At 37.6% G+C, this 25,367-nt stretch overlaps 1 protein-coding gene across 1 annotated transcript in view; it reads right to left on the bottom strand.

Moving 5' to 3' along the window:
• Positions 1-5,616: 5,616 nt before the first annotated feature.
• Positions 5,617-25,367, bottom strand: part of MTNR1A (melatonin receptor 1A) — a 55,179-nt gene continuing 35,428 nt past the window's right edge. Inside the window, exon 2 of the mRNA XM_009902219.2 lies at positions 5,617-6,501. Coding sequence (XP_009900521.1) covers positions 5,633-6,501 — 869 coding nt within the window. The 3' untranslated portion in view covers positions 5,617-5,632. The remainder of the gene's footprint in view (positions 6,502-25,367) is intronic.

Raw genomic sequence — 25,367 nt, 5'->3', positions numbered from 1 at the left:
TCTACCCTACTTTCCTAGGATCTGACTATGCTAACTTTTAAACATATAGTTCTTACTGGATTAGTTACTAGTAATTAATCATAGTTATTGGGTAGTAGGGGCCAGTATCTATACCAAGGATGAGGATAAGAGCAATAATATAGTGGTACTTCTTCCATGTTTCACTCCAGTAATCCTTGTCTTAGGGATTTCCTGATGCTGAAGCTGTATTTTTGTGCTTTTCAGCTCTAGGCAATCTTCTTTCTATGAATCAGTGTGATTGGTGTTTGTGTACCTGTTTAGGGCTTGTATAAGTAGTGCTTTCTGGCAGAAATTCCACATCTTCAGTTGTACAGAAAAATGTTTTGGTGCGAATCACACACCTGATAATCTCATTGTATTGCATATGCATTGTGAAAAATGGAATATTTGTACATATTAAAGAAGAGTGAACAATATTTATTTATGTGCACTTCTAGAATCTGGAAACAAGCATGCAAAGTAAAATTCCGATGAGATGAAATCAAACCCTTGTGTACGTATATAAGCAGAAAGAATAACAGTGAATTGACTTCTTGCCTCTGGATTAACAAAATCCCTGTGTTGGTAAAATTTTCTGTAAAATAGATACTATTGATGCAGTTAAGAACTAAGTGAAATAAAAGACTGCTGTCTTATTTACTTATAAAAATGCCAAATCCCAGAGTTCCAGTGGATGAGATTAATTTTATCGATAATTAGCAGGCAAACACATTCTCAGATAACAGTTGATGAGTTCCTTAGAAATAAAATACATATTGCTTGTGTAATAATATAAAATTTTAAAATACATGAAACTGAAAAGACCAAAATCTTCAGCTGGCACAAATCAGTAATGCTGCACTGGTTTATGTGAGCTGAAAATGAGACACTGTGTCTGAAATACTATTTAGGCATAACTATAGGAAGGCTTGGTATATACATTTATGAGTAATGTGCTTCTCCAAATGTGCATATGTGGGTGAGTGTTTGATGAGTATTTTATTGAATTGGGAAAATATTTTCTGTGATCATTATTAATTTATGTACTTCTTTACTGAATTTACTTTTCCATTAAAAACTGTAATGTCTAATGACTTGTGCTTGCAAGTCTTTTTCTACCCTATTCTTTATTGCAATCTCTCAGACACGCTTGAGATAGGAATAATATTTTTAATGAGTAAATTCATTAAACCACAGGATGGAATTCCTTCTTAACACAGGCAAAGATTAGAGATACAGGATATGGTCCATAAGCCAGGCCATAATTTATTTTTATTTTTTTTCTTCTAAGAAATCCAACTTTAGCACATGTGATTTCCCAAGCCTCAGTGAGACGACAGACATTTCTAATTGTTAATTATTTGTAAACCACATTAATGATACTTAGAAAGTGCAGGTATTAGAAAAGAATTTAAGACTAACAGTCCATCTGTATTATTACAGTTTGTGAACAAAATGCTCACATAGAAGAGTTTCTGCAATGCTATTTTAAATTTGGTGACCACCTATACTCATTATGTCCTTGTGTATTACATTTGTAGGAGCTTTTTTATCAGGTTTTTTTTTCAGTGCAGTTTAAGGGAAATAACAGTTCCTTTCAGTATGTCATAATTAATCAGATTTAACGTGATAGCATTCCAAAAGTGGTCCAAAAGGAAAAGGTGCAATTTTAACTGATTATAGAAGGATGCACTATACACTGAAATACAGATTGATTATAATAATATGTTTATTATGGACGATTCAAAGAGTTGCCTTCTAAAACAGGTAAGACAAAAAAGAAAAATAGTAAAATTGCTGCTATATATTGTTCCTATCGAAATAACATGTATTTGCTTCATATCTATGCACTCCCACTGGCTCAGTGGAAGAAGAAAATGTGCAAAACACTCTTAATGGAGCTATTCCAAATAAAATTACATCGTTGCATACAGTTACAGTTCAACTACAATAAATACCCTGTTAATTTATATTAATATATTTATTAATATTGTCTTTGCTGGTAAATATGAAATAGTGCCAGGCTTCCTTCTTAATGTGAAATTTGCAATGAAGATAACAATCAACAAAACTATCTGTAAGGGTTCAAGATATGTTAACATAAGTTCATATTCAGATTGTCAGCATAACCAAGACTAAGAAAGAAATTATTGTAGGATAAGGTGGGAGTCAGTTAGGCTATGTCTTCAAAGTGTTGCACACTAGGGGATCAGTGCTCCATCACAGATGTCCTTCCGTTTCACTGGGGCTCAAACCGAACAATGGATAGGAAACTACAATAAGGATGGGTCCCTGCAGGTGTGGTAGACTGCTGAGACTTGTATTTTAGAATTATATCTATCCAGGGTGGATGACTGCTACAGGACGAGTACATTATCTAAAATGTCCAGACAGAACTCTAAAAAATGCATTTGTGCTATGCTAGCCTTTCATACAGAGGAAAATTTAATGACTGTGAACGTAAAATACATGTCACTTGCACAGAAGCAACTAATTTTGGCTAAGTTTCCATCCCTGTCTCCTCGGAATGGACAGAAGTCACAGTTATTTTCATCAGTCATTTTTATGTTGGCCATAAAGAATCTGATCTTGTGAGGTGCTGACTTACATTGTCATGCTCATTGACAATGAGACACTGACGAGACTGCTGATTGTCTTACATGAATCACTTTGACTCCTTTGAAGCAACAGAATCTGATTAAAAGAAATCATTGCTGCATAGTTAAACATCATTATTATTATTTCAATTTTACAAACTGTACCTAAATCATACTTCAGAACGGCAGTAAATGCAAAATTAATTTGAAGAGAGCAATAGATATTGCCCCTTTTTTTTTTCATCACCGTTAATTTAAATTAAATTCTAAAGACTAATATTTTTCCTTCCCCCCAAAGAAGAAGAGATTAGTTTCTTAAAATTATTGCTCTATTTAGCAGATCGTAACATCACTTGCATGCACATTTCTGTGATTTAGATTTAATACAAATATTTCAAAATATCAGATCTGAAAAAATGCTCTCCATTTTTTTATTACAGGCCTACTCAATAAAATATATACCTTTGGTATAATATGTTCTATTGCATATAGCAAACCATTTTCATTATCATCAAAAATATATTTTAGCACATGTGAATTACAGGGGACTTGAATTCCTCAGATAACCCACAATATCGCATACAGTATCTTGAACCGGCTCGTTAATATGTAGAATGATAGACATGAACATTTTCTGCTGGAAATGGCAAGTGAGAGGTCTTCAAGAAGTCTAACTTCACTAATGATTAAGCTACTTAAACTACCTCTATGCTACTTTATTAGATGCATCATAAGACATTATTTTCATTGAAAATATGCTTTAAATAAGGCAGGTTTGTAAGAATTTAAATAACGTGGGTTTTTTTACATTAAAAAAATTATTTTCTTATAAACTGGTCATGCCTCCTTTGATATTCTGAAATCACTACACACAAAGCAATAAAATTACAGAGCTAAGCATCCTCCAAGGATGAAATCACAGTGAAGAAAGCTGTGAAATTCTTTATTATATTAATCATGTTGTATCATACCGCATCATATGATGATACCACAATAGAAGAGAGCTGGTTATATACACAGTGGTTCTGACTGGCAAATGTAAACAAAGATGAGTCAAGCACCTCAGCAATGCATTGACTTGCTAGTTCATCTCCAGGGTTTTATAATGTTACTCATTAGTTCCACTGTCTGCTTGATATGAGGCACCTATTTTTAAGTTAAAAAACTGGTCAGTTGGTGAATCGTCAGTGGGGTTTTCAAGTAAACATGATTTTGTTCCCTTGTAGTTCGTTATTACTTCAAGGGCACACTAATCTGTGATCCAAGAGAGATGAAATGCCGTTTTATCTGTATGCCATTTTAAAAGGATTATATGACAAAGAGCAACTGTGATTTTCTAAGACGTATAAGCTCAAGAAAATCTCCATTACAGCAAGTAAAAGTTTAAATTAACTGTTTAGGTAAAGTCCTCATTTTAATACAGGTTAACAGAAGTCTGAAGGCCATTCAGAAACTCTGAATCAGTTGAAATGATTGGAATTGGCTTGGAAAAGCTCAAGTGTACTCGAACATTATTGTAGGTATGAACACTTGAGTATTAAAAGGTATAACAGTTGGAGAATCTTTCCTGAACTAAATGCTTTTTCTTTTTAAGGTCAGTTTTAAGGTGAACCCTATTGTTATGAATTACTCTTCTCCATCAGAGGACTTCCATTATAAACAGAGGTGCACTGTTGCAGGAGACAGTCTGTCTAGCTTTTCTTCCTCACTTCACAGTATGCTTCCCATCACTGAAGAGGTGCCTGCTATCTGTATAAAGTCCATATAGCAGGTCCTGTCCTGAGAATCCTGTGTTCCTCCATGCACCAGGGTTATAAGTAGCATTTTCCTTTTTTATTATTTAAAGATGTCTAATTGTTCTAGGTATTACACTATGTTCATCATTGCAGCAAACACCTGATTATTATCTTGAAAAGCTTATCTGTGGCAAATTACAAAATAACCTACTGCCTCAGGCTATTCTCAGGAGAGCACTTTGAGAAAGGCATTAAATTCTTACTCCATTTCCCAGTGTTTCATGAGGTTAAGATTTCACTAACCAGACAAAACTGTCATCCTCACCCACTGCTTCTCTTAAATTCATTAATCATCTTCTCACAGAGCTTTAGAACTTCTGTAATGTACACAAGTGAGAAATAATGGCCCTTCCTTGCTTATGTTTCTACAAGGTGTTTCCCCGGAATCTCCTCTGGGACACCTCCTAATTTCATGAATTACTCTCTCTTCAGAAAGAATGGTGGTTTATATATCTCTTCCCAATCCTCCTGTACCATTTTTCATGCCCAGATGGCTTGAGCTGATAAATCATGGCTTTCTTCTTTCTTTGCTGTTTATCCTCCTGCCCTTGTAGCTTTGAAGATAATGAGTCAGGTATATTTCTCCTCCTGAAAGCTATTTTAAAATTGAGAAGTCAATTGAGAATGTCATTCCTAGGAGGGCTGGTGAGGTTTAATTTCCAAAAGATGAATAATTCTGTCCATGTTACAAGCAAAGCAATATAGATAGATGCATTTATAGAAAACACACCAAAACAAAAACTAATGAATTTTCAATTAACTTCATTTTTTCTGTTCACATTTCCTGCTATATCTCATAAAGGTCTGATTTAATCATTTAAAAGAAGTTCTCAGAGGTTTTAGAATCAGGACTATAACCTGGCCAAAAGAAGCTAGCAAAAAAGTGGTGGGAATAGTTCTATGATTTCCCTTACACAGTAAGGCAAGGTGGATACTTCTGTTTCAATCCCTTTTTAGTCATTTTAATCTCTTTCTAGTTGTTTATCTCCATTGAAGGAAAAAGTATCCATGCATAACTTTGATACTCTCTCAAGGATATCACCGTGTTGTTGTATGAGAGATACACCAATGTATAGCAGGATCTGTATGTCAAGGCTGTGTAACTTGAGCTCCCAAGTACCATGCATCAAAGTGCTTTCAGTGTAGAAGAGATATTTCACTATAATATTTAACAGTAGGTCTAATAAAACAGATACTTTATTTGGATGCTGTTGAGTGACAATAGAAAGATTTTAATTTTCAGACAGAGTCCACCTTCACTTGATTGTTGTTTGTAATCAAAGGAGAAGGTTTACTTTTCATCCTGTCTCCCACATCATTAGAACTGTCCTGGAAAAAAACCTTTGTTGTACAAAAAGTGACAATAATTCTCTTATATTCTCTTCTGAAGTTCTGGTTCAGGAGACCATATATGATAGCATTAAGGCAGCTGTTGAAATACGCCATGTAATAACTACACACAAACAACCACTCTGGAATCCTAGGGATTATAGTTTTTGGGTTGACGGCCACAGCCAGGCCTATAAAGTTCAAGGGAGCCCAGCAGACTGCAAACAGTACAAACACAACAAACATGGTTACAAAGTTTCTGAAGTCATGTGGTTTCAGTCTGGGGTTGTTATCTGGTTTAACCCTTCGCCTTACCTGAATAACGAGGATCCATATTCTCAAGTAACAGAAAGTAACTATGGCTATGGGAAGCAGGAAATGGAAAAATACAACTGCTATTGTATATGCTGAGCTCACAGATTGTGCAAATGTACACGAGTAAATCCTAGGGTCATACTGTAGTGATCCCACAAACAGGTTGGGCACAATAGCCACAAACGTTAGGACCCAGATAAGAACAACATAGCACAATGAATTCCTCTCGCTGTACAGCTTGTCATATTTGAGACTGTGGCAGATGTAGCAGTACCGATTGATAGCGATGCCTGTAATATTGAAGATTGATCCAATGACACTTAGGCCCATCAAGAAGCCACTAATTTGGCAGTGAAGGTATCCCAGATTCCATCCGTTGTGAAACACAGATGTGAGGACCAGTGGGTACGGGTAGATTGCTACAACCAAGTCTGCAACTGCCAGGCTTACAACAAACACATTTCCTGTAAAATAAATATAAAAAGGCAAGTATTAGTTTTTCTTTTGCTCTTTTCTGTTACTTCTGCTCTCAATATGTTAGTGAGCAGCCTTAGTGGAACCCTTTCAATCTAATTAGTTTTTACTATCTAGATCAAAATTGATTGTCATCTGTCACAAATAAGACAGTCGGTTTTAATCTAAAAAGAAAGTAGCTAAAGATGTAACTTTTTAAAGAAGACTATCTTTGAGTTTAAATATCATCTCATTGATTTGGATTCTTCCAATTACACTGACTAAGAACTCATGTAAAATTAAAATATTCATAACTTTAAGCCTTGCTTTGGTTTTAAATAGTCTCTCTTGAAAAATCAGCATAAATAATATGATTGCTAATAAATTTCAAAACTTGCAGTTATCTTCTGTATTTAATTCTTTACATCACTCCTTAACTTTTCCAGGCCCGAAATGAAAATCTGTTTTCTACATTTCTATTTCAAGGTGACTGTGTTTGAATCTGCTGGCCAGCACTTAACTATACTCAACTTCTAAGAGTCTAGCTGAACACAAGCTTAGATGTCTTTCCTAAACTGAGAGACATATTCTTTAGTAAGAGAAGTGGTGATGGTCAGTGACCTAGACAGTTCCCATACACTATTGATGCCAGGTTCTTCTCTGCCTCCAAACTGGAAAACTAAGCAATGATAAATTCTCTTGTTTCATTTTTTAAAATAACACAAAGAGAGATTATTTTAGGCTTGTGTTAGTTCTTGATAAAACCCCTCTCTGTTCTTCAAAGATAATGGAACCCATCATAACTAAAAGTTTTGGATTAATCTGTTGTGCATCGATTATATATATATTTTTAGTTGCTTAAATAAATCATCTGAACGCCTTGCAGCCATTCTAGTTTCTAAGGAGAAGATCACAAGGTACACTGATATAACTCTTATTTATTTATTTATTTAAAAAGCTACCACATGTATTGCTCTAGTTGTTCATGTCTGTATTTATAGAAAGCAATAAATGAATATCTACACATGCGTGCATGTAGGCATGGAAGTGCATATGTGCACAGAAATACATAGACATGTGTGTGTTTGAGATTATATTTTGGAATTCTGATGAGATTATATTTTAGAATTCTGAGATTATTCACTGAAGATGAAATACAAGGACCTTGTGACAGTTTAGGCTGTGCCTTTAAGAAAGGATAGCTGCAGAATTCTCCAGCTGAACATTTGGGTGTAAAAAGGAAAACAAAAGGAAGATAGTTCTAAATGAATTTCATTGGTAGATGAGTGGGATGTAGTTTTACGATATCACATTCTGTGCTCACTTCAGCTTCTGTCTTTCTCTTGGCATGCACGCTGACCCTGGACAGAAACTGATAAGATAAGCAGCTAACTTCTTAACAACTGCTTTGAGCTAACTGGAATTTCCCTAATATTTGTCTTCTTTTTTCTTCTAATTAACTAGAGGGAAAGGGGGGAGAGAGAGATTTGGGAGGAACACGAGGTGGGATCCTCTGAAGAGGAGGATTTCCGTGTTGCTAGCTTTCCTCTAAATTCCTGTATAATATTGTAAATACTGTATATTTTGTATATATTCATTGTATTTCATTATTGCTTGTAAGACACAGCTTTCACTCGCTTCTCCGGCTGAGTTCAGCTGTGATTTTTGTTGGTGCAGTTGGGCTAAACCATTACACCACAACACACCTATTGCAACTCATAAGAGAACATATTGCTACTTTTAGACCATGTAGAATTTTATTATTATTCCAGTGTGGGCTTGGTGAATTGCTTTATGAATTTATTTTGAGCAGGCAAAATGCAAATATGTAAAAAAGTGTTAAAAAAATAAGTAAGTAAAAGTATCTATGGACCAATAGAGCATTTTAACTGCACTAATTCCCCAAACTAATTTTTAAATCTATAATTTCAGACATTTAAGGATCCATATTCTCTTGATGATCTTGTGCTTTAAATGGCCTGGTGAAAATGTTAAATCTGAAAACACCCACAAATCAAAACATAGAAATTTTCTGGCTCAGGATGCTACTTATTATCTTTTGTTTACATTTTAATGCATGCACAAAGTACCACATTTGATATTTATAGTAATGTCAGCTGGGTAAAATATCCTCAGTTAAAACATTACTACACTGTTTTTTGTATTTGCATTTATAAATAACTTTCTCTTGATACTGTCTGTAGTTTCGTTTTATTTTGCCCAGGATTTCACTGCCACTGAAAACAGGCTTGTCCTGAAGGCTTTGGCAGAATTTCAGGTCACTTCAGCACAAACAGCAGAGCTCCTTTAAGCAGCAGAAGAGAAAGTTGAAAAACATTGCTTTCAGAATTTACCCTTGACATAGTGTCAAGCGATACAAGAATGGATAAGGAGAGCTCTGTGTTTATTTTATGAATCAAGAATTGGAAAATGAATGAAAAGTTGCTGCTGGCAATTTTTTTTTTCTCCTGGAATATTGCAGGCTTTATGAAATGGTACCATATAAACTTTGGATGAGACAAAGGACCAGACACGTATTTAAATGTAATACATTAAAGAATACTATTTATATTTGCTTACACATTTTTTTCCTACCTGATGCCTACCGATCACAAGCTTCTCTCTCTGTCATCCGCAGAAACTTCTGCTGCTGTTCTCCATTAATATTGCTAATATTATCATGATTTTCCCACTTGAGTCAAAAGACAATTGTAAGAACTGTTCTCCATTAATATTGCTTATATTATCTTGATTTTCACACTTGAGTCAAAAGACAACTGTAAGAACAGCGCTAAAAATGTGTGGGGTTTTTCCCTTTGTTAAAAGAAGACTGGACTGGGGTAAACATTTCTATGAATAGTTTTAGCAACCCTGTGCTTTGGAAACAGCTAAGTCTAGGAAGAGTAGGCACCCTTTCTCTGAACCAGCCAAATTTCAGGCTTCCCTAAACTGGTACGCTGTGATTGTCCTGGCGTAACTTCTCAGTCAGCTGCTGTAGAGTGACAAACTGAAAGTCTTGGATGCGCAGATTGTTTCATATGGACACTGGAGGCAAACAGGAGATCCTGGGAACTTTAAGATAAGTAAGGTCTGTCTATCACCTTTCCAGGATTAATTTAATATTGGGGAACTGCTGTAACTGGCAGAACTGTTTGGGATTTCACAAAGGTCACAGGCAATTAAAACTATCACAAAATACCTGTAAGTGGGTTCAGTGACCGCTGTTTCTTAGGCAAAATCCCAAAGCCAAGTAAGGTTACCAAGGAAGCAAGCATTCAGACAGTCCCAGCTTCACTGAAGAAAGATTTGAAAGGTTTAAGAAACTAACAGTCCTTGCAGCTCACCATCAAAATGGCACAAAACAGCTGAGCAAAAATGTTGGAATAAATATTGCATAAGCTCCAGTTACTCCTGGGAGCTTCATTCACTTTACAGATCATAATATCAACTCCCCCAGATCTGAAAACTCTATTTTTAAACCAAAGGTACTATTTATAAACTTGCCCTGAATCAAAAAGTCCACGTGTACATTAAATTTGAATAGCATAATGGGCCTGTGGGTTTGCTTCTCATTAGCAAATTAACCCTGATGCTGCAGGTGGTGATGCAGGGAAATGTGAACGGCTTAAAGCCCACAATGAACCTTTTAGCTTTAAGCACATGTCAGAAAACCTTTCTCTTTCCTTTTAAGCTGAAAAGAAAAGATCTTGTATTATTCAGCGAATTTCTTAAAACCTCATTCACATGTACATAATAGAAGGGATTTTCAGAACCTCTGTCATCTAGTTGGGACACTAATGAAGCCAGCTGTGTAATTACAGGCATAGTAACTGCCTAGAGCTGTAGTGATGTCAGTCAGGTAGCTTGTTAGTATGAAGGACAGAGAGTTAAATACTCATTTATAATCTTACCAAGGTAAAAATTCTGAGTGTCACAGACAAGTTCAGACATTGCAATGACCCAAGTAATCTCAACTTTTAACTGCACTTGATAGAAATTCAGGGTGCTAAATCTCACAGGTCTAGGCAGATGGAGAACTAAGTAACAGTATATTTGAGAGATGTGGAAGAATAGACTTGTAAAGGACCATGTTATCAGAATATTCCATATTGTATTTCTTTATTCTAATGTGCTGCAAGTTGAAGAAAATTTTACATAATCAGCACAGCATAAATGAAAAATTATACTGATGTACTCTGAAAATAAAATGTTGCACTGTGTGTAGATTATAATAACTATGGGACAGAAACTTCCAGGGAAGCTCCAGCAACAGTTTAATTTGAAATACCTATGCCATCTTCTGGCCAAGAAAATTAGATGCATGAAAGTCTAATTGTCAGAAAATGGCAGTGAGAAATTATATAATACTCAGAATAAAGAAATGGAGGATTTTGGTGGCATGTCCAAGCTGGCTGTAGCTGAGGAGTATGTACATGTGGTTAAGTAGTTTTGCATGTATGTCACATGCCATACAATCTTCTGTGACTTTATCACCTGCCATTTTTTTCTTAAGTCCTGTGGCACATTTGTGAGACAGTTGCAGTTCTCCTTACAGTCTAAAAATATTTTTCAGTGCTATTCTAGGTAGTTCAATCATGAAAGGAAAGTGATGTGAGTTTTACTCTCAGGCACAGAAAGAAATTGAATCTGTATGCTGGATGAGTGCTACAGACTTGGGGATGTACCTTGCTTCTGGCAGTTTTGTATGACATGTCAGGGCTGCTTTGAAAATGTCTCTTGTACTGGACCTTTCACATGATAGGAGTACTTAGTTTGTACTAGGCATTAGATTTAGTAGTTGCATGGGATGTTGAATATCTCAGTACTGGCAAGACTGGGGTATTTATGGGTATGCCAAGAAGGGTGCTATCTACTGGATGAATTTATGTGACATAAATATAAATCAGCCCAGAAAGGCAGCAGTAAAGAAAAAGCCTAGACTATCACTGCAAATTTAGCCACCTAATGTAAGAGTAGAAAGGAGTTGACTGAAAATATTTTCTGGCCCCAAACTTAAAAATCTAGAGGTGGTCAGGGTTTGGGTGTTCTGTTGTTTTTTTTCAGAAGTACAGGTTTTGAAAGGACATTAAAGGACAGCAGTTGTAACGACCAGTGAAACTCAACACTCATCTTTCATAGAATCAAGGGTTGGAAAGGACATTAAAGGCATCTATTTCCAAACCCCCTGCCATGGACAGGGACACCTTCCACTAGACCAGGTTGTTCAAGGCCCCATCCAACCTGGGCTTGGACGCTTCCAGGGAGGGAGGCATCCACAACTTCCCTGGGAAACCTGTTCCAGTATCTTAGCACCCTCACTGTAAAGAATTGTTTCCTAATATCTAGTCTAAATCTACCCTTTCCCAGCTTAAAGCTGTTTGTCCTCATCCTGTTACGACAGGCCCTTGTGAAAAGTCCCTTCCTGACTTTCTTGTAGGCCCCCTTCAGGTACTGGAAGGCTGCTACAAGGTTTCCCTGAAGCCTTGTCTTCTCCAGGCTGAACAGCCCCAAGTCTTGCAGCCTGTCCCTATAAGGGAGGTGCTCCAGCCCTCTGACCATCTTTGTGGCCCTCCTCTGGACCCCTTCCAACAGGTCAATGTCCTTCTTGTGTTGGAGGCATTTGAACTGGACGCAATCTTTCTGTTACGTTGTGCAGTGCCATGAAATATTGTGCTTTGAGACTCTACATAGTAGGGTCATATCAAAGATACTGTATTGTAGAAGCAGCAGCAAATTGAACAAGATATCTGTTCTTTTATGGAAACTATTTAACTGTATCAGAGTACTATCTACCTAATATATATTTAATTTGGTGACAAGACTACATGAAACTGTCACTGTCATACAGTTTTGTAGCTTTACAATACAAAAATAAAAGATGAAAGTGGCTATGAAATAAGTAGTCTTGAAATGGAACAGTTTCATTTTAAAAAAACTTCATTGACAAATCTCCAGCAGATGTTGACAAAATAAACAGTTTAATTGCTGTCTGAAAAAAAAAATTATGTGCCATATACATATTTCCTTATACTCAGAATGAATATCCATAGAATCACAGAAAGCCAGGTTGGAAGGCACCTCAAGGATCGTCTGGTCTCTTGAATGTGTCCAGAGAAGGGCAGTGAGGCTGGTGAGAGGCCTCAAGCACAAGCCATATGAGAGGAGAGGCTGAGGAAGCTAGGGTTGTTTAGCCTGGAGAAGAGGAAGCTCAGAGGAGACCTTATTTCTCTCTACAACTACCTGAAGGGTGGTTGTAGCCAGGAGGGGGTTGGTCTCTTTTCCCAGGCAACCAGCACCAGAACAAGAGGACACAGTCTCAAGCTGCGCCAGGGGAAGTTTAGGCTCAAGGTGAGGAGAAAGTTCTTCACAGAGAGAGTTGTTAGCCATTGGAATGGGCTGCCCAGGGAGGTGGTTGAGTCACCATCCCTGGAGGTGTTCAAGAGGGGATTGGACGTGGCACTTGGTGCCATAGTTTAGTAGTCATGAGGTCTTCGGTGACAGGTTGGACTTAATGATCTTTGAGGCCTTTTCCAACCTTATTGATTCTATGATTCTATGATTCTGTGGTCCAGCCTTTCTAGGTGATAGCACAGTTTGAATGAGATGGGCCAGCATCCTGTCAAGCTGAATGAATCACAGAATCATCAAGGTTGGAAGAGACCTCAAAGATCATCAAGTCCAACCCATCACTGTGGGTTGCTGTAGTTATGTGTCTCATTCAGTGTGTAAATACGTGGGTTTTTTCAGTTCTGTGGATATTTTTCACCAAAACACAAAGTCATGACAAGTAATGCAGTCAGATGTAATATTGTTTAAATAATTTTTGACTTAGGCTTTATTAGTACACCCAGACAAGGATGAACTAAAATGTCAAAAAGGCTTATAATGACATTGAAGGGACTCAACAAACCTTTCGGTGTCACAGGTGAAAGTTAGAAATTAAGGCAGGCAGAGGTAGTGGTGTATGTCTTGAGTTCTGTGACCCTAGTTTTGGCTCTGGTATTTACCTGGACTGTTCTTTCTACAGTTTATTGGGCTGGTGTGTTTTCAAGGTTAGGATATCTATTCCCTTTGAACATCAGCACTTCTACCATGATGACAATATTTCAGAAACCAAATAGATATGCCTGAATAACTTATCCACTTTTACAGAAGGGAATTATATTATCACTTCTGATATGATCTTTCCTATCTCTAATTTCTGTGATTCATTTGGGAGAAAAAAATAAATGCTGGGGAACAGCCTGTTTTCCAACAAGGTATTGCCTAGATGTTACAGAACACTAAGGTTTTCATCACAGTTCAGCAGGCTGTGTGAAACCGATTAGAATAACAATGCTGCTGATGTCAGAGGACCACTCTGCTGAACTGCATCACAACAGAATCAGTGCAAGTGTGCTTTTCCCCCTTCAACTGTATTTGCATTAGAGACTGGAAATAAATGGAAGGACAAAAATGGTACTATAACAGTAATAGCACAGCTCAGGTAATTAATAATACAGTTTCAAGAGTAAAACAAATGAGAAAAGCAGCAAAAGGCAGAGAGGATTGCTTGTGAAATATAATTATGTTTTGTATTTCAACAAAATCTCACAGATCAGTCAGAAAATGGGAAGATACAGTCTATTCTTTTTCAGGTTCTTGAGAAAAGAAGTATAGGAGAGTGAAGGTGCCACAACAGAACTGACAGCAGACTTCTATACTGTGTCTTATATTACAAACATGAAATCCCTCTCCTCAGTCTCTTTGAAAGTCACAGGATTTTCTGTCTGAATTTGTCAATAGAATTATTCATGGGAAAGAAAGTTTAGATGACTCAAGAGTGAAAAAATAACCCATTTTCCTTCTATTAGGAGCAGTACAGTATAGGTGGTATTTCAGCCAATCCCACGTGTAACTACAGAGTCCACAGTATACAGCAAAGCTAATGAAATGAGTTCTTAAAACAGTATTCTCAGTTTGTTCTAAAATCAGTAATTGTAGGACATCTGCCAGGAAACTGGAAAATAGCACTATAGAAAATATCACTTATAAACTTGTATAACGCGTGTATTAGCTCTCCCTTCCTCTATCCATTTCCTATTTATGTATTCCTTTTCTTCCTTCACTTCTTTATTATATCTCCACCTCTTCTCTCTCCTTATTGCCTGCCCAAAATCTTTCACATTTATGACAGAAGCTTTTTTCTTTCCCCTCTTTTGCTCTTTGTTTGTCCCATGATCCTTAAAAAGAGGTGATTATCATATTACACTCCCATCTTAGCAGTTTGATGATTTTTAGGAGGTATTCCATCATGTAATTATCAAGGAATAAGGTTCCTCCAGCTCTTACTTCCTCCCTTTCATTTCTTCATGTGCTACAGCAAAAATGTAGAAGTTGAATGGTCCCAGATCAGAGGGCAAGTGAAATATTATCAAGCATCATGGGGAATTCACTTGAAAAATGTGTATTTTAATTGCAGTATTAGAGGGGTTTGTTGATGAAAGAACTGATGGTATCAAGAGCTCTTGCTTTTCTTCAGCCTCAGAAATGCATTTAGCAGTGGAAACTAGAAGATGATGTATAGTTCCTTTCCTCCACAAAAAGTTTTATAAACCCAGACATATTTACTCCAGCTACCAGACCAGAATAGACTGTTCCAGTCCAACTGTAGAACACCTACACTATTCTGTGCATGTGTACACCTGCAGCCTGCCAGGAGAATCCCTTTCACGGCACGTGCCTTTGTAATTTGGTGAGCACCCACACAAATTGCAGGTTTATGCCTCTGCCACACTGCAGTCAAAACATGGTAAGAAATACAAACAAAACCTAAACTGGTTACACTTAGTGTCAAGCTAAAAATATGCCAAAGCAAAAACTAATTTTCAAGTAACTTTCTTAGAGCATGTGCAAGAAACCTATTCAGGATTAGTAAAAAACAAAACAAAAAAAAACAACCAACAAAAAAAATCCCAACAACAACAAAAACCCCAACAAAACAAACTGACAAAGTCAACCAACCAAACAAAACCTGGGGTGCTAGTGGATGAGAAGCTCAACATGAGCCACCAGTGTGCAGTTGCAGCCCAGAAAGCCAGCCAGAGCCTGGTCTGCAGCAAGAGAAGCATAACCAGCAGGTCGAGGGAGATGATTCTTCCCCTCTACTCGGCTCTTGTGAGACCCCACCTGGAGTACTGCATCCATTTCTGGAGCCCCCATTACAGGAAGGGTCTGGAGGTGCTGGAATGTGTCCAGAGAAGGGCCATGAGGATGATCAGAGGGCTGGAGCACCTCTCCTGTGAGGACAGACTGAGGGAGTTGGGGCTGTTCAGTCTGGAGAAGGGAAGGCTCCGAGGAGACCTTATTGTGGCCTTCCAGGATCTGAAGGGAGCTACAAGAAAGATGGTGAGGGACTTTTTAGGGTGTCAGGTAATGATAGGACAAGGGGGATTGGAAAAAAAATAGAAATGGGTAGATTCAGATTGGATGTTAGGAAGAAGTTCTTCACCATGAGGGTGGTGAGATGCTGGAACAGGATGCCCAGGGAGGTGGTGTCTAAGGCCAGGTTGGATGTGGCTCTGAACAACCTGATCTAGTGTGAAGGGTCCCTGCCCATGGCAGGAGGATTGGAACTAGATGATCCTTGAGGTCCTTTCCAACCCTAAGAATTCTATGATTCTATGAATACCAATACCTTTACAGTACACAGCATATGAGAAGTAATAATGCACATGTACAACAGCTAGTTTTCTGCAGCGTTTCATGATGGTGGTTAAAAGCATTAAAATTATTTAAAGAATTTAAAATATATTTATTTGAATTATAATCCCACCTAAGACTGGAATATCCTTTTGTTTGGAATATCCTCCAGGCACCATGACAAATGGGTCAACTAATAGTTACTGCTTACAACAGAACAGGAAAGAAGATGGCTTAAATATGGTGTTATATTTGTAATTCATTAACATATCTCCACTTAAGTCTTAACTGAATAATCTGAGGGGGGGTTTTCCCCAACAGTCTGAATGATGAAACTTCCACAGGTGTTTGCTTTAGCTCAACAAGGCTCTAGATAGAATTATTCACAGAGTACATAATAAAACTTCCAAGCAATAATAATTTGAAAGGAAGTGGTAAGAGAAACTGTCAAGTATGATTGCGCTTTGACACCATAGATGACTTCAGGTATTTCCACAATGTATTATGATGAGCTTACATAAGTGAGGCAACTCAAAGAATTTTCCTTTAGTAAATGTTTACATACAACTACAAAAATTTTCAATACCCTCTTGGTTATTTAACTACCAAATACATTACTTTTATATTTAATGCTTATTAGAAATGAAAAGGGGTTGGATTTTTACCTTTTATCTTAGCAGTATTAAATGAAGTTCTTTTCCATGAGCTCACTTAGATTGAATCATGTAATCTAGGATGTTCATCAAATGGTTAGACCAATATGTCCTTAGAAGCAGGCTTTCAACCAGAAGCAATTGGCTAAAATAATAATTTAGCTAGCTCCACTGACTTCAGACAAGTTGTAAGTACTGTAAGTAAGCCAATGAGTGGCTGTCTGTATGGAATACATTGCATAATTTTATTATTGAATTATTATTCCTCTTCATCTTATTTTAGTTACCTGTTTGCTGGGTTTTTCTCTCATGAAGAGTGCTGTGGAATTTTTCAGAAAGTATTTATTTTTCTGTTGGTTAAGTCTAAACTTTCCACAAATGTAGTCAAAGTATAATGAGGCTATGGGGACTAGGTAATAGCAAAGAAATGCATAAATGCTGTTGATTTTCAGTATATGCAGATGTCTTCAGAAATTATCAGTCCAGGTTCTTACTTAACTTGAAGCACAGCAAAATCTGTCCAGTACAATGAAACAAAATGCAGAAACCAATTCTTGCTGTCAAAAGTATTGGATTTTGTATTATGGTAATTTCAGTATGGTAGTATTTAAAAGTTGTGCTATGATCTCTCATCTGAAGCATTTGTACTCATTGATTTCTGTTATGACTCAGAAATACCCTAACTGCTCATCCCTAGAATCCAAATACAATTTGTAAAATCAAGTTCAGTACCTCCAGTGTGAAAAATATTAACCTTTTCCCTGTGTGAAAATAATACATTTGGAAAGCTACACAACCAGTCTTAGTCTCATAATATTATGTATGCAAAATCTTGGTTGTTTAAGGTCCTTTACTTTTTTGTGCCTTTTTTTCCCCCTCTTATAGTAGTTTCTATCTTTATTTAAATGTTAAGAGAAAATCTTACAAGAAAGCTTTTAAGCAAGCTGGCAAGCTAAATATAGACAGCTAAAGATAGTATCCTTTTAAATATTCAGCTAAAATTTTGCCTGTGCTCCCTCTGAACCTTACTCCTGAGTTCTTCATCTTTTTTTAGGCACAGGTTTTTAGTGTGCCAACATATTTCATTATTTAATAAAATTTAACAAGCTAGAAGTCAACACTTCTATTTTGAAAGCTAAAAATAAAGAAGGCACCCAAAGAAAGGCAGTATAATTATCAGAGTTAACATTAAAAGAAATATTCCTATGCTGAAAGGATGCCAGCAAGAAGAGGTTCTGTACAATCAGCGTATGTCAAAGATGCAATATATTTATACTGTACTGCAAAACCTGACATGAAGTTTACTATGAAGAGGATGGCATGGTGAGCAAGTGGCAAGATAGACATAGCTTCAGACAGCACTGAATGGTCAGCTTGCTTTACTTTGATCTATGAGGAAAGAATCACCTCATTTTTAAAACATTATTCTTCTAAAATGTTCTACAGGTCACTGAATGATTAAAAAAGGGAGAGGGGGAGAATGTGTCTTCCAAACCTCAATTAAAGCCTCCTAAATTTCCTTATTTTAGCCTCAGAAACCTCTGTATTTAGCTTAATAGGTGAGAAGATTCAATAATTTTGGAAGTGAAAGACAGCTTGAGGTCCTCAGAAAGCCACTGTAGCTGTTTCTATGTATGACCACAATATCTGCCTTAGCAGATTAATGCAGTTTGTATAACAACAGAAGGGTGTCCCCAAAAGACCTGAAAATTCTTCACTCTTTCAAAAAATATGTAAACCCAGAGTAATAGCTTTCATTTGCGTGAAGGAAAACCAGTCAGTCCATGATACAGTACTATTTTGGTAACATGCAAAAAATCTCTCTCAAATTTTTAATGAAATAGTGTGTTTCAGCTGCAACCACTGATGCTTATCACAGAAAGCAAAGCTGTTACACCCTTTCTAAGCTGAACATGGAGTACCAGAGAAATGGATAATGGAGACCTGTCCCTCATTCTGGAAGATGTTTCAGAAAAGTTGCAGCTTAAATGCTTATTTATAGTGTTTCTTAAACACAATATACTGTTTGCTGATGGGTGGTGATTTGCCTTGCTATACCATAAAGTCAGTGCTTGATGTAGAATTTCTTCTAGCTTCCACAGTTCAGGCTGAACACAAGCCTGCAGTGTGCCCAGGTGGCCAAGGCCAATGGCATCCTGGCCTGTATCAGGAACAGTGTGGCCAGCAGGAGCAGGGAGGTCATTCTGCCCCTGTACACTGCACTGGTTAGGCCACACCTTGAGTACTGTGTCCAGTTCCGGGTCCCTCAGTTTAGGAAAGATGCTGAGTTGCTGGAACGTGTCCAGAGAAGGGCAATGAAGTTGGTGAGGGGTTTGGAGCACAAGCCCTGTGAGGATAAGCTGAGGGAGCTGGGGTTGCTAGCCTGGAGAAGAGGAGGCTCAGGGGAGACCTTCTTGCTCTCTACAACTACCTGAAGGGAGGTTGTAGACAGGTGGGGGCTGGTCTCTTCTCCCAGGCAACCAGCACCAGAACAAGAGGACACAGTCTCAAGTTGCACCAAGAGAGGTTTAGACTGGATGTTAGGAAGAAATTCTTCATAGAGAGAGTGACTGGTCATTGGAATGGGCCGCCTGGGGAGGTGGTGGAGTCGCCATCACTGGAGGTGTTTAGGAGGAGACTTGATAGGGTGCTTGGTGCCATGGTTTAGTTGATTAGGTGGTGTTGAATGATGGCTTGGACATGATGATCTTGAAGGTATCTTCCAACCTGGTCTATTCTATTCTATTCTATTCTATTCTATTCTATTCTATTCTATTCTATGCAAAAGCATCATTTTCCTAAAACCCCCTGATTACTAGACTGGATCATGAGGTTAATTAAAAAGACCCTAGCATTCAGTACATCCAACTTTGTGTCTTTCAGATTTTGCAAAAAGAAGATCAGAAAATGAAAACTTTTATTTTCAAAAGAATAGTGGTATTCACAAGGAGAGAGCTGTAACAAAATGTGAGCTTCCAGTAATCTTAAGAGAGCTGCAGCGTGGTTATGTCCAGCCTGACCTGGGTCAGAAGAAAATATTGAATATATATTATTAGATGGTAAACTAATGCATTTCTTCCATGAGTGTGCTGGCTTTTCTCATTCTTCTGCTTCCTTGTCTATTCTTTGATTGCTTCTCCCCTTCTTCCTGTAGTTTGAGGTACAAGTAGCAGAAAACCTGCTAGCTCAAGAAGATGAGCTCTGCTTCCAGAGCACAGATGTTTCAAAACCTCAAGGAACGAGGCATTTGTAAACAACCTTAATCACACTTATCATAGAATCAACTAGGTTGTAAAAGACCTCAGAGATCAAGACCAACCCATTACCTCATACCTAACACCTCATGACAACTAAACCATGGCTTCATGTGCTACGTTTAATTCTTTTTTGAACACCTCCAGAGATGGGGACTCCACCACCTCCCTGGGCAGCACATTCCACTGGCTAATCACCCTTTCTCTGAAGAACTCTTTTGATTCCTTTGTTTCTCTTACTGATAAATTGTGGCAGATGGTAGATGTGAGAAGACACCAGAGTCCATCACTCAGTGATGAACACCTTTTTGTGCTGAAGTTTTTATGTCATGCAATTAAAGGAAAAATAGGTGCCTTTGCCAATGGCATGTGTGAAGCCAAAGTGAGTTTGATTGCATTTCTTAGCTGCTGGAAATCTTCAGAAACTCTAATATATTAAATACCCTATACTGGTGCCCTTGACATTGTAAGCACATGGCAGTATCTCATGGAGGTTGTACTGGAAATACTATAAAAAAGTTATAATTGCTAAGATGTGAAAAAGCAAAAAAATCCATATGTTCTTTAGGAAGAGTTTACTGTTAAGCCTAGATCCAACCTTTCAGGTGATTATTTATTATAAGTGGCAAATACTTTGTATGTCAGGTAACGTTGGTGCAGTCACTGAAGTTAAATCTGTCAAGCCTGGCATCTTCATTTGTAGCTGTTCCATGAATAGAATTGACTTATTTGCTCTCAATTGTGTTTAAGAATGAATGCAATTAGAGCCATCAGCCTGAGTGATTTTTATGGTACAGACAGCCATAAAACAAAAAGATAGAGCCATTGTTTGGGCTAGTATGTATTCATGTTACCGTCTCTAAAAAGGGCTGCGTGTCAGAATGGAATTCTAACTGTCATGATCACTGAAAGGAAAGTATTGCTATTGGATATTTATCCACCCTTTGGTACATTCAAGACAAAAAGAGATAATTCTGTTAAACACCATTTCTATGTATTTTCCTACTGTTGCACTGGAGGAAAACTTTCAGGTCCAATTAGTTTTGCTTGAGTTAATCAACATAATCAGTAACTTTAAGGAAACCACAGGTTCAAAGCCACTGAAAATGAAATTGTTCTGTGGTTTCTGGAATTGAAAGTTGCATGCATTTGACAGCATGTTCTTATCAAGGCCTCAGATCAAACACTACTATTCTCCCACAGACTTGCCAAATACAGACAGATGTGTTTTATTATACAGTATCCTATTATTTCAGAATAATGCCTGGGTGGAAATTGAAACTCTGACTAAAAATTATGTTCACATCCTTGAGAAGTTAAAAATAAAACACCAGGAGCATTTTTATATCCATGTGTGCTGCTTGTTCAGAAATTCAAGATAATACAATAATCCAATGGTTCTATAGCTTGTTTCTCAACTGTATTGTTCTTTGTATGTGCAGACAATGAGTGAGAATGTTCTTTATTCACCTCACCTCATCCATCATGAAATGAGGACATGACACTTGAATGTGTCCAGAGAAGAGCAACAAGGCTGGGGAGAGGCCTTGAGCACAACCCCTACGAGGAGAGGCTGAGGGAGCTGGGATTGTTTAGCCTGGAGAAGAGAAGGATCAGGGGTGACCTCCTTGCCCTCTACAACTACCTGAAAGGTGGTGGTAGCCAGGAGGGGGGTTGGTCTCTTCTCTCAAGTAACCAGCACCAGAACAAGAGGACACAGTCTCAAGCTGCACCAGGGTAAGTTTAGGCTCGAGGTGAGGAGAAAGTTCTTCACAGAGAGAGCCGTTAGCCATTGGAATGTGCTGCCCAGGGAGGTGGTGGAGTCACCATCCCTGGAGGTGTTTGATTGGACATGGCACTTGGTGCCATGGTTTAGTAGTCATGAGGTCTTCGGTGACAGGTTGGACTTGACGATCTTTGAGGTCTCTTCCAACCTTGGTGATTCTGTGATTCTGTGAAATAGCCATTTTTCTTGGACTTTGGCTATTTAGAAGAATATCCACAACCAAAAAAAGAACTAAAAAATTAAGCATGTATAATTCTCAATTCATAGTGATATATGCTATCTGCTGAAATAAGCAAAAACTCAAAGGTCACAGATTTTTGCCAGAGTAACAGCTCTCAGTTCTATAATCTGAACAGCTGTGCATTTTATGAAACACTGAGATTTTAGAGGTCTATTCATTTCTGTTACTCACAAATCCTCTGCTATTGGGAACAGAAGCAGTTCAACACATACGAAATTTCTGGCCAGTTTGAGCTACAGGTGTGTGAAATACAGAATCACAGACCTCATAACTAAACCATGGCACCAAACGCCACATCCAATCCCCTCTTGAACACCTCCAGGGATGGTGACGCCATCACCTCCCTGGACAGCACATTCCAATGACTGACAACTCTCTCAGTGAAGAACTTTCTCCTCACCTCGAGCCTAAACTTTCCCTGGCACAGATTGAGACTGTGTCCTCTTGTTCTGGTGCTGGGTGCCTGGGATAGGAGACCAACCCCCTCCTGGCTACAACCACCCTTCAGGTTGTTGTAGACAGCAATAAGGTCTCCCCTGAGCCTTCTCTTCTCCAGGCTATTTATGTTATGCACATACAAATACTACAGTACTTCAGAGGATGTTGTAATTATATCAACAGCTGGAATCCTGTTCTTCAGCAATAATTTTGGCTCAGATCTTGCTCCATGTATTTAAACAAAGATAATTATTATTTTTTTAATAGGGAGATAGCTTATGTTATAATTCAGGAAAAAAAGTATTTTCTTAGCTGGTATTGCTAATCCATAATGCTTTTCTTGGTAGACAACTGTGAACTGGAACCAAGAGTTATACACTGAAAAAAATAAACAGTCCTTGTAGTCAGCTAAATCAGAATGAGTGTAAGAAGATCTGTACAGAAGGAAGAGATATGTAGTAGAGGTAAGGCAAAGGAAGTCTATTAACCACAATATGCCTAAATATTTGATATAGGCAGGGATCAAGGTTGGAGGAATTGTACTTAAGCTTCTAAAACCCTTTCATTCTCCACTAAGCTAGAAAGTGTACAGATAAAGGCTTTGGTTCAGATCCAGGTTGTATCTATATGCAAAACATGAATCTGGAATTAGTCACATCCCAGGGAGACAAACTTCAGGATCCTCACTCATTTTCAAGTTTTTCTGAGACAAAATGATCAAATCAGTCTAAATGTGTATATTTGACAGCAGAATTCTGATTTATATATTTTTTTTTAATGTAGTATCCTAGTAGTTATGAGAGACTGCAATGAGCCAGCCAGAGCCATCATTAGAAACTTCTTTTGTTTAGTTAAGGATGTCACCATTTCAGTGAAAAACTTTGCCATAAAGAAGTTTTCTGTTGCTTCATGAAGTTTACACTTACATTTGTAAAATGTTCTTTAAAAATACTAGAGAGCTTTCAAGTGTGGGTTAAAATATATAGAAAGAGTTTATTCTAGGCACTTTTTATCTTGTGCAATAATCTACACCTAATATTTACACAGCTGTCAAGCTCATTTCAAGTGAGACTAATGACCAATGTGCTCTCAAAATTCAGTGCTCAAAGAAAAGTCAAGTATAGTAACGACATCTCTAAAACAAAACTGTCCAAGCTGAAGTCAGAAATCTTTTCTGAGGCAATGTTCTTTAAATTTAACAATTTAAATGTGCATCCATGAATGAGACCACACAAAATAATACAGCAGTAATTTAGTAGTAATTTAATGACTTGAACACGGTGCAACCCTCTCACGTCTGCATCTTCAGTTTAAATGCATTCCATCTTCAAAAGAGATGACTTCAGTATGCAGGTAACTGAATGGTTTCAGTTTTTAATAAGAGAAATTCTATACTGGATACCAGTTGATCAAGTAGTAGTAGTATGTTTCTTTTATCTAAGAAATCATTATGGAAAAGTCTTTAATAGTATGCCATTATTCCAGACCTGACCAAACAGGTATACAAGCAGTAAAACAGTGGATGGCACCACTGAATCTTTACTTTTACTTTTTAAACTAGGGTATTGTGAAAACTGTGTGTAATATTTGACAGTGCTCACTGTGCTGTTCTAAGGAGCAAGTCAATGTGCTTCTTGTGCCATGAGATGCAGTGGAAAGATGACTATATAGTGTCATAAAAGAAGTACTTTCCAGCCTATTTGCTAGCCAGGACACAATCATCACTACGATTCTAGTATCTGAAGGGGGCCTAGAAGAAAGCTGGTCAGGGACTTTTTTAGGACTAGGGAGAATGTATACAAACCAGAGGAGGGTAGATTCAGATTGGATGTTAGGAAGAAGCTCTTCACCATGAGGGTGGTGAGACACTGGAACAGGTTGCCCAGGGAGGTGGTGGAAGCCTCATCCCCAGATGTCTTTAAGACCAGGCTGGATGTGGGTCTGGGCAATCTGATCTAGTGGAAAGTGTCCTTGCCCAGGGCAGGGGGGTTGGAACTAGATGATCCCTGGGGTCCCTTCCAACCCTGATAATTCTGTGATTTTATGATTCTTACTACTCTGTGGGGAACTGTTTGAAGCAGTCTGCAGGCAATTCAGCTGCATGAAATGGCACTTACAAACAATACAGACCTCAGAAAGGACCATCCAGATGTGCTAGAACTAAGCATAATGTAGGCTTTAAGTTTGTACATAAAAAGCCAGATATTTAGGCTGGCTACAGAGCCAACATAAAACATTTGTACAGTGTGTTTACTAGTGATTTAACAGTAGAGGCAACAGCAATAAGAAGTTGAGGAAGATTAAAACATAGCACTCTTTTGTAACTTCAGTTCAGATTTTTAAAGCTGCATTTAATGTTTTGACTGACATTGCCCATCAGTTTTCACTGGAATTGTTCATCTAGCATCTTGAAGTGGCTTTACACATATTACCCAGTTACTATTTTGCTCTACCAGTAGCTTCTATTAAACTGTCCTAGCTGTTATATCAGATACTACCCTGAGGCTGTTGGATTAGAACCAAAATGACAGCACAAGAAATAAGAAGAGGGAAAAGTATTTTCCCCATCTATATGAAGAAAGCAAAGCAAAAAAATTACTGGAGAGATATATATATATATATATACAGTCTTTTGATGTACAGACATTGAAGGAAAACAAGAGGAGATAAAAAATATTGACAAATACATTTGCTAGCAGAAAATTCAGTTTCTAAATATTAAGAAAGGTAAGATCTTTAGGTATCATAAAAACTGGAGAATAAAAATGCTTTAAAGACACTCCTATCTGGATGTCCCCCTTTTCCAATGTTTGAAACTTTTCAA

Source organism: Dryobates pubescens, chromosome 1 (assembly GCF_014839835.1).
Source record: "Dryobates pubescens isolate bDryPub1 chromosome 1, bDryPub1.pri, whole genome shotgun sequence".
NCBI classification, from domain to species: Eukaryota; Metazoa; Chordata; class Aves; order Piciformes; family Picidae; genus Dryobates; species Dryobates pubescens.
Note: the sequence above shows the minus strand (reverse complement) of the source record. Positions and strands in the feature narration are given on the sequence as shown.